Source organism: Habropoda laboriosa, unplaced genomic scaffold (genome assembly GCF_001263275.1).
Source record: "Habropoda laboriosa isolate 0110345459 unplaced genomic scaffold, ASM126327v1 scaffold336, whole genome shotgun sequence".
Classification (NCBI taxonomy): Eukaryota; Metazoa; Arthropoda; class Insecta; order Hymenoptera; family Apidae; genus Habropoda; species Habropoda laboriosa.
Genome location: NW_017100454.1, coordinates 406,445 through 416,431, shown reverse-complemented (window position 1 = coordinate 416,431; position 9,987 = coordinate 406,445). Strand labels below are relative to the sequence as shown.

Here is a 9,987-nt window from a genome sequence, read left to right as displayed (position 1 = left end):
ACTAATCGAATAAAACAACTAATTCCAAGATAGAAAAATTGTACTGAATACCATGTGCGCGCTGTCTTACAGAGATACGCGACTCATTCGTAGCATAATTAATAAAATACCATCTACATTTTCAATATTTTATTAAGGAAGAGTACGAAATTTTTGAGTTTAAATATTGCATTGGGAATGAGAAAATGATTAGAGTTGCGATTTAAAGTGAAATACAAGACACTCTTTTTGATAAAAGTATCTATTTCCTTTGTTACGAATGAAAATCGCGTATCTCTAAAGACAGAGAGCTGCCAGTAGGGCATGTGTTTTTGTCGGGTCCCTTGCGTAGTCACCTCCTCGTGGTGGGACCTGGTAATTGGTATCCTTTTCCAAAGAAAATTCTCACTTTTGCAAAAGGACACCAAGCTAAGAACTACGCGTACCCGTCGACACTCTGATTCTCACACACAGTTGAAAGTTTGAACTTTAAGTAGTTCGTAAGATAAAGTAAGTTAATTCTAAGATAGAAAATTGAACACTACGTGCGCGTTTCTTAATAAAATACCTTGAAAAATTATTCAGATTCTATGGTAGATATGAAAGTTCCATTTAACATCAAATTTTAACATCGATCTGTCAATAGCAAATTAGCAATCAATTGCCTACGAAACACAAAGAAGAATTTCTTCAATTTTCTGACATAAAATTTCACAAGAACTAGCGGTAAAGGAAGATTAAATAAGAAATGCAATTCTGTGACAAATTTTTCCCAAACAGTGTTTTTAATATGTTACACAATAAAAAGTTACATTACGTGGTAAGACACTGTATCTCATCTTATATATTTTACTTTTCAAACATTTGTATCAAACTTTTCTGCGATTTTTCAATTGCATTACGCATTATTGCAATAATTTCTATCGTTACATTTAATTCTAATTGTTTAGCAGCTTTTCTGCTGCTATCGACCCTACATTTTACTGACACTTGTCGAATCGACCCTACATTTTCTTTTTTTTTACGTGGATGTAGGTTGACCCTACAGTTTACTGACACTTGTCGAATCGACCCTACATTTTACTGACACTTGTCGAATCGACCCTACATTTTACTGACACTTGTCGAATCGACCCTACATTTTACTGACAGTTGTGGAATCGACCCTACATTTTTTTTTTTACGTGGTGGTAGGCCGACTCTATGTGATAAACAATTGGCAACCAAACGGTGCCTCGCTAAAGCGATATATTAAGAAATTAAGTTAATCAGTCAATAAGTTTTAACGTTAGATTGTTTCCTCGATATGGCTATAGTGGTCATCAGTGAGTGGAGTGTCTCTAATATTATAATCCTATGCTTAACATGTATTTTCTTGTGGCCGCCTGACAGCACCTGTAAATCTGGCGCGACAGTGAACGTGTTAATAAGTAAATGTTGTTCAAATTATGTCGTGTTTTATGTCATTTTCATCAGAAAAATCTCATCAATATGTTAAGAAAAATTTCGGAATAAAAAAACGTAAAATTAAAAAAGTTGATATTTAAATCGCTTGGTTGCCTCGACTAACGTTTCATGCTTATCTTTTATTCGCTGTCCTTGTCTACGTTCTACCTAAACACATTTTGTACACTTATCTTACAATATATAATTAATTTTTTCATAAATAATTACAATTCTTAATTTTTCCTGATGTTCAAGTCCTTTCCTTGATTTCTATGGTGTCCTGGAAGGTTCATCTGTAATTCATACGGGAAGAATATTAATTTTTCTAATTTTTAATACAAGTTATAAACAATTTCTGACTAATTCACTGAATATAATAGTTAAATCAATACAAAATTAATATGTTAAGCTATTTTATTAAAATTAACTTAAAGCATACAATAATTTTATTTAGGACTTTTAATAATTATAAACAACCATCTGAATTGTTTTTCGACAGGAGATAATAATTATCCTATTTAATTAAAGTACAGTAGAATTCCGATTATCCGGCATACTTTGGACCGATAATGAAATAGGCCGGATAATAGGTCTACGCCTATGAAGTGATAATAACGAAGAAAATTACGGCCGTGATTAAGAAAGTACGGCCGTGGATACAAGTTATGATGTCTAAATACATACATTATATGCGTATAAACAATACAATACATTCTATAACAATAACTTCTTAACTATTATTTAACAAAATATACACATATAAAATTCTTGCATAATACTTTTTGTCTTGACACCGTGGAGGTTTCCGCTTGACTGCTGCTGCACCGATGGTCACTGCAACCTGTAATATAAAAAATTCTCTTTCTTCTTGCGGCTTTTTGCCGGATGTTGCTGTCGCCACATCTAAACTAAACTAACGCCATTTCGTGTTTGGCTGCGCTAACTAACGGCTCGTTACTAGGAACACAGAATGTGAACAGAGGTATTAGACAAGGAACGTACTGCTGTGCGAGAAGGATAGAGAGAAAACGTTTCCTATTGGCCCACGTGCTACTAAGCTCCGCCTCCCAGGCCATAAGTCGAGACGACCTGTGAAAAATCATTAATAACTCATTATTTACGAAAAATTTGTGAACTTTTAGTATTGAAGAATGAAATATGAATCTCTAGCAATTTTCTTATATAGCTTTGATGGCCCTAGATCCTTTCAATAATTAGTTATTAACAATTCTTATGCACAGTGTCAGAAACAATACGATAGTCTCTTACAGTTTTTCATTACTTTCACACCTTTACTCGTATTATTTATGCACTTTGACACGTTCATTGGAAAGCCTGTTACTTTAGCTAGTTTCTCATATAATGTCCATTAACATTGCGACTGTAGTTCACGAGTTATTAAACATTACAAGGGAGAGTCCTCCGCTCGTCGTATCCCAATGAGCTCATCTGTTATAAACAATTGCTAATATTTAATAAATCGCATTACATACGCGTATAAAAATTATTGCAAAATATAAACGAAAGTCCATGCTACATTCTACCAGCTTAAAAGTACAAAATTAATCATGCAATTCTATTAAATTCCATTAAATTTACAGAGAAGTGTTATGCTTGAATTCAACGAGTGTAGTATTCTCCCAAATAATGTTTAATAACTACCAAACTACAACGTATATGTTACTGAAAATTATATAAAAATATAGCCACAGGTGCTCCCTTTATGATGCATATGAAAGATTGTACAGGAAATTGATACTAAACAATGACATTAATGAAAAACCGTACGGGACTGTCTTATCGTTCTCGACAATTCGCGCAACAATTATTAATAACTAATTATTGAAAGGATCTAGTCGTTTGTGCTTTAACGTAAAAATTTAAAGAACAGACAATTCCTTCTTTTTGTAATTATAAATTATTTTTCTGTAATACCAGTAGATGGTAGTTGACGTTCTATATGGTAGAGGGCAGTGAAATATAATTCCTAAAGTGGATTTGTCCACTTTTTTCATGTTGATTATTTGAGCTTTGATAGTACCCGTAATGCTGCGACGCACGATGAGAGGTTATGTTTTAACAGTGCTATCTTATTAAGTTGTGTATTATGATCCGACACGGATTAAACGAGAATAATGTGATAAGTCAAGATATTATCTGACTGAAATATGTATCATGTGTCATAAGAATTGAAAAATGATTAATATAATAGATAAAAAATTGTTGCCAGCTTTTTTAACCTCGTTAAATTGACATCACGTGAGAAACCGGCTTTTCTTTATTGTTCATAACTATATACTGGAAAAAATGCACTCTAAAACTGAATATCGGAGATCTATAGATGAATACAAACCTGCTGTACCAATAAGAAGAAAAATAGGCCTCTATTGGGTCTTGGTCGTCCTGAGAATTATTTTAACGCTCATTCCTCAGACGGGATATATTCATCCTGACGAATATTTTCAATCTATCGAAGTTATATCTGGTACGTCAAAAATTATTGTTTCTTAGGTTCAGTTACACTTAACGTTTAATATAAAAAATTTATAAACTGTTTTCATGTTATAGGGGATTATTTTGACATAGATGTTAATAAACCATGGGAATTCAATTCAACATTTCCCATAAGAACTGTTTTAATACCACAAATCATTGTTGGTATACCATATTCAATTTTAAAAAGACTTTCACAATATACACTTTTTTATTTGGGTATATCATTGAAATCACCATATTTTCTTATCTTATTTCCACGTTTGTTAATATGTGGTTTGTCCTTTATATCAGACTATTGTTTGTACAAAATATGTTACATGTATGGACAAAATTACAAAATAAGACTGATCACTTATGCCAGTTCCTACGTTATGCTTGTTTATGCCACTCATACATTATCAAATACCATTGAACTGGTGCTAACAGCATTATTATTATATTATGCATCATATTCTATGGCATATTCAGAAAAGGTATAATAAATCCAATGGGATAGTAATTTTATGTAGGTTAATTTATAAAATTATAATATTATGATTTCAGGTAGTTGTACAAAGTGACTACCTATCAGATAAATATAAAAAAGCAAAAACTGGAGTAGAGAGAGTACAATATTATAAACTTATAGCTTCGTTGCCCCCACATTCATTAAATCATTGTATAAAAATTGCAACAATTACCATAATTGGTATATTTAACAGACCAACATTTATTGCATTTGCCTTTGCCCCTATCTTTTTTTGGTTACAAAGAGGTTTAGGTTCAAAAAGTGTAGGTTTTGTTGATTTTCACATTCGAATATTTACCTTTATTGCCTGTGGGATACCTACCACAATTTTTTTTATTGTAGTAGATAGTTTTTATTTTGGTTATTTAACAATGGGAGAGATAGGTAACCTTGACATCAGTATGAATAATTTCGTGGTAACACCACTTAATTTTCTCAGATACAATGTAAACGCTAAAAACCTACAGCACCATGGTTTGCATCCTCATTACTTACATTTCATAGTAAATATACCCCTTTTATACAATGCTCTTGGAGTTATTGGCCTTCTTACATTTGGAAGAATGTTATACAGGTAAGATATTTATCTTAGTAATATTACTCTTATTAGTTTAAAAACTTCAAAGAAATATAAAATAATTAACAGAAATAAATTACATTTTACAGTGGTTTAAAAGCCCAATGGTTAAATCTACCACGCATACAAAGTGTTGTTGGTTTAATGACAACATCTTTTGTTATACCTATTATAGTGTTATCAATATTTCCTCATCAGGAGCCTCGATTTATAATACCAACATTGTTACCTTTAGCTTTTTTGTATGCACCAAATATAACTCAAATATCAGGAGTTGATACCATTGCGCGTATCACTGAGGATAACGGGTGCCGTAATGCCTTTACACCGAGAAATAAGCTGAATAAATTACAAATCTTTTGGTTCATATGTAATATCGCATTGACGTTTTTTTACGGGTTCGCTCATCAAGGTGGAGTTCTACCTTTATCATCTCACATAGCAACTGAATTAAAAGCAAAACCAGATCTTACACATATACACCTGTTTACATCACACACCTATTCTATACCAACAGCACTTTTACATTTAAGAAACACCAAAAAGACATACATAAGTAGCGGAAATCACAAATATAAACTAATCAAAGATTTTCATCTTTATGAACAAGGTTCTAAATCTGTAAGAGATGTATGTAATATTATTGCCTTAAAACTTCGTGAATGTGAACGCGAGTATATTACCAAAAGAATACCATACAGATTGTATTATGCTCTTCCTGCTACTGATTTGGAAGAGTTCATGACTATTCAAAATAGTACAAATTTATTTAATTATCATACTATAAATAGATTTTATCCACATGTTACAGTTGAAAAATTACCGTTCTCAAAAGTTGCTAATAACGTTATACATTTAACAAATTTGAACACGTTTTCAGTGCAAATATTTATAGAAATTGTGAACAACGTATTTGAAGCTTTTCAACAATTTCAATTGTTTTTAATACGAATAGAGTATTTAGTGCATAACAAACGTAAAGTGTATACGCATCGTGAAAGGAATTATAATTCATAATTATATTTTATTTAAATCGTTAAATTAACGTTATAAGTATTTATTATCATTTTATTGCTATAGTAGTTACATTTGTTACAAGAATAACATAAAAAGTATAAGATTATCTTACATAATATAAAAAATTATTTGTCATTCGTAGTAATGAAACAATATAATTATGCTAAAAGAGATGTGAGAAAATTCTGAGATCACCAAATTAAGATCCATATGTGCGCTACGTGCTGGATTATAGCACGTATTACACACTTTTTAAAATAAAAGCCTATTATGTATTAGGTTATCCCATAAGTTCGTGCCGAAAGCGAAAAATATTTTAATGCAAATCCAAGAAAATTCTATAGCGACGACATAATGGTCTTACGAAAAAAAAAAAAAATTGTGGAATAAGAAGGGGCTTACATTTTTTTTTCTTAATCAAATTTAAAGATTCGTCTGAAATATTGATCTAAATTACAAAATTCGACACGAACTTATGGGATGACCTAATATATAATTTCATCAATTTTCTCTACTTTTTATTTTGTCGAGTTAACTTCATTAGAAATAAACAGAAATACAGCATACTGTTAAAGTTATTATCGAATAATTAAAAGAATTATACACTTACTATTTGTTAGTTTCTTCTTAATAAATTGATATTATTCATGTGACAAAAATAGATTTAAATGATAAACTGTTTTCAAATTATTATGCTGGCAATTTTCTTAAACCTAAAGTTAATAACAAATACGGAAGTAAAAACATGTATTTTATAAGTCATTTACACATATGAAATTTTGTAATACATTTCCATTTCAATCTTCATCATACGTCCATGGCAATTCCTCGTTAAATTTACTCTGATGCGCAGCATTACGTGCAGCAAATAATCGCTACAAAGATTATAATACATATTGTAAATCTCAAGTCACATTAAAATCTTAAAAAATTTATTGAAACTTACCGGATTATCTATATATGCCTCACAATTATAACACCAGACTGATAAGTCACTGAAACTCAGAGCCAATGGATGCTCCATTCCTTCAGCATGCCATATACCATGTTGATTAATACTACGCGCACAATGAACGGTATAGCACTGTAGACAAATCCAATTTTCAACAATGCTTCCACATTCCATACATGGTGTACGAACATCAATTCCTGAAGGTGGTACATCCCTGACAGTATCTAGATGTGGACATTCTCGTAAAGGTATTACCGCGAACATCTCCTCAGCTACTAACGCCTGTAAAATTGACAAGAAATTCTAACTGATAAAAAAGTTCAATTAAATTTAATTACATGTCTGCAGTTGTAAAATATACATATTAATTACTTGCAAATTTTCAGAAAGATAATCACGTAAATTTCTGTTGTTGCTTGATCGCGCAGCTGCTCCTTCATTTTGTTCACCACTACTACCAGCAGTAGAACTGGTAAAATGTTTATTACAAAATTCTTCTTTTCCATCTTGATTTACGCATTTATTTGTACATACGGAAACTAAAAAATAATCATTATGTCGGAGAATGCTCTTTATCTGCATATATGCGTTCCTAACCTATCATACCTTTCTCATTATAGGCATCAATCTTCCCATAGAAATTGTTTGTCACATTTTCAAACTTCTCACATAATTCGTCCATATCTTCTGCTTTAATGCTATTTATGTGCCTCATAACAGAAAAACCTTTACTCCGATTGTTCTGCATTTTCTCGTTTTCAATTTCTTCCAATGCTATCTTGCATTCAGTTGTTTTTGCATTAACACATGCAGTTGTTTTTGTATTAATAGATACAGTTGTTTTTATATGCGGTACTTTAGCCTTGGGAAGCACATTTTCTTTTGGTAAGGATACATTAAACACTAAATTCGGCCAATATTGTTTTTGTATTTTTAAAACATTATTTATGGTGTGAATGCCACTTGCACATGGAATTTTTCCACTTTCTAACATTGGTAGAGGATCACCAAGCAGAGATTTTGTACACATGGCCACTGCATGTGCAATTGAATTAATATTGTAGCCTCCTTCAAGGCTAAGAATAACACGACCATTAGCTAAAGAGGATAACCAATGTGTTAAATGTCCATACATTTCTGGTGTTACAAAACAGCCTTGAAAATGAGAAAAAGGAATGTTTCAGCATATTCTCTGCAGTAATAAGAAATATTCATTAAATCACATTATATACCTCCAAGAGGGTCGCCAATACATGCGTCGAAACCCGCCGAAATTAAAATTAGTTCTGGATTAAATTGATAGGCAATTGGCATTACTACTTGTTGAAATGCTGCAATATATTCTGCATCACCCATTCCTTTCTATATACCGCATAAATGAAATATATGATAATTTTGCTTCATTAATATTAATTCATCCTATAATATAATTTTTAAAATTAACCTTATTCCATGGTATATTAACAGTGAAACCTTCTGCTGGTTCAGAACCAACGTAAGTATAATTGGCTCGTTTAGAATTTGGAAAGAAATTGCCATTGTCATAACGATGAACAGATATATAGAGAACTCTGGGATCTTTATAAAAAATGGATTGAGTTCCATTACCATGGTGTACATCCCAATCTACTATCAATACTCTGAAAATTATATTACTCTTTATACTATGATCGTATATTATTAAAAACAAATCAACTATAATACCTCTTTACATGATGAAATTCTATGGCATATCTAGCTGCTACAGCAATATTATTAAAAATGCAAAAACCACATGCTGTATCTGCTCCAGCATGATGCCCTGGAGGCCTTACAATAGCAACACCAGACTGACTTTCTCCATTTAACACACTATCAACTACTTGTAATAGTGATCCAGTAGATACACAGGCACTTGTCCAAGTATCAGGATGCAAATAAACCGAGTTATAGGTTCTTGCCTCCTTTTCGAGATCTTTCGGTTTTAAATTTTCTGTGTCTTTTATCTTATTTACATACTCTTTTGAGTGAACTAATAATAATTCTTCCATTGTTGCACTTCGGCCCTTTAAAATAATCAATTCAAAAATATAACTTACATTTTCTTCAGGGATGTAAAAAGGCATTAGCATACCTGTTTTATGTAACACCGATCAAGTAAATTATATTCTTGATATTTTTTGTAAATAACGTTAATACGTTCTGGTTTTTCTGGATGACTATCATCAAATATATCACAGTGTTTTAACATTCTATCATCATAAACAATGCACACCCTGTTAGGCGCTTTAGATAAGTTAGTAACTAAAAACCAATATAAATTTATATGATTTTTCGTTACATATAAAAAATTATATTAAACTAAAAACTTACATTGCGCTAATTCATTTAATTCCTTTTCTATCATTTCAATAACTTCTTTACTTTGAATTGGATAAAAATCTCGAGTTTCGTACACTTCTTCCTTAACATCAGTTCCTCTGTAATAAATAAGTAATATATTTGTGAAGTTTAGAGTAACAATAAAGTTTTTACTAAAAATGATTTAATTTCTTACTTGAATGTAACTACAGGTAAATGTGGATTACTATTATCTTCCTTATTATTTGTTGTACTATTAATACTGTATGTCTCTTGATACTGATAGCATTTCCAATATGGTTTATGTGCATAAATTGTATTTAAAATCGTGTCGCGTATACTACAATTATCATTAAACATATATAAACTGGTGGTGATCGTTAACTTAAATTATTCATATTAAGTACACCTAATTTTACCTTATTGAAGGTAATGCAAGAGTTTGTAACATAGGACATGGATCACCTAGCAAAGCACGTAGTGTCAATGCTGCACTCTCAGCTAGTGATCTCAAATAATAACCACCCTCTAATACAACTGCAACTTTCCCAGAGGCCAGACTCAACAATGATGATAATAAATGAGCATAAAAAGGAGGTGTTACCAAATTCTCACCCTTAATATGACAAGAATAGAAATGTTGTAATTATTATATATAGTCTTTTGATATAT

The 9,987-nt window shown here is 31.3% G+C and overlaps 2 protein-coding genes across 2 annotated transcripts in view; one reads left to right on the top strand and one right to left on the bottom strand.

The window, feature by feature from the left end:
- Positions 1–3,726: 3,726 nt before the first annotated feature.
- LOC108575914 (GPI mannosyltransferase 4) lies at positions 3,727–6,023 on the top strand. Its single transcript, XM_017938848.1, has 4 exons — positions 3,727–3,910; positions 3,994–4,394; positions 4,465–5,003; positions 5,096–6,023. Exons 1-4 carry the CDS (start codon positions 3,733–3,735, stop codon positions 6,021–6,023), a joined length of 2,046 nt encoding a protein of 681 aa, XP_017794337.1. The 5' UTR covers positions 3,727–3,732.
- A 777-nt stretch (positions 6,024–6,800) lies between these two features.
- Positions 6,801–9,987, bottom strand: part of LOC108575913 (histone deacetylase 6) — a 5,236-nt gene continuing 2,049 nt past the window's right edge. The window contains exons 8-18 of the mRNA XM_017938847.1: positions 9,735–9,931; positions 9,512–9,655; positions 9,328–9,434; positions 9,089–9,258; positions 8,680–9,020; positions 8,420–8,615; positions 8,208–8,337; positions 7,582–8,130; positions 7,348–7,514; positions 6,970–7,257; positions 6,801–6,898 (exon numbers count right to left, since the gene is read on the bottom strand). Coding sequence (XP_017794336.1) covers positions 6,821–6,898; positions 6,970–7,257; positions 7,348–7,514; positions 7,582–8,130; positions 8,208–8,337; positions 8,420–8,615; positions 8,680–9,020; positions 9,089–9,258; positions 9,328–9,434; positions 9,512–9,655; positions 9,735–9,931 — 2,367 coding nt within the window. The 3' untranslated portion in view covers positions 6,801–6,820. The remainder of the gene's footprint in view (positions 6,899–6,969; positions 7,258–7,347; positions 7,515–7,581; positions 8,131–8,207; positions 8,338–8,419; positions 8,616–8,679; positions 9,021–9,088; positions 9,259–9,327; positions 9,435–9,511; positions 9,656–9,734; positions 9,932–9,987) is intronic.

Excerpts from the sequence above, each read along its gene's own strand:
- LOC108575914 (XM_017938848.1), top strand. The coding sequence starts at position 3,733 with ATGCACTCTAAAACTGAATATCGGAGATCTATAGATGAATACAAACCT. Across the intron at positions 4,395-4,464 it reads CTATGGCATATTCAGAAAAG|GTAGTTGTACAAAGTGACTA; the intron begins GTATAATAAATC and ends TTATGATTTCAG. Across the intron at positions 5,004-5,095 it reads TTTGGAAGAATGTTATACAG|TGGTTTAAAAGCCCAATGGT; the intron begins GTAAGATATTTA and ends TACATTTTACAG.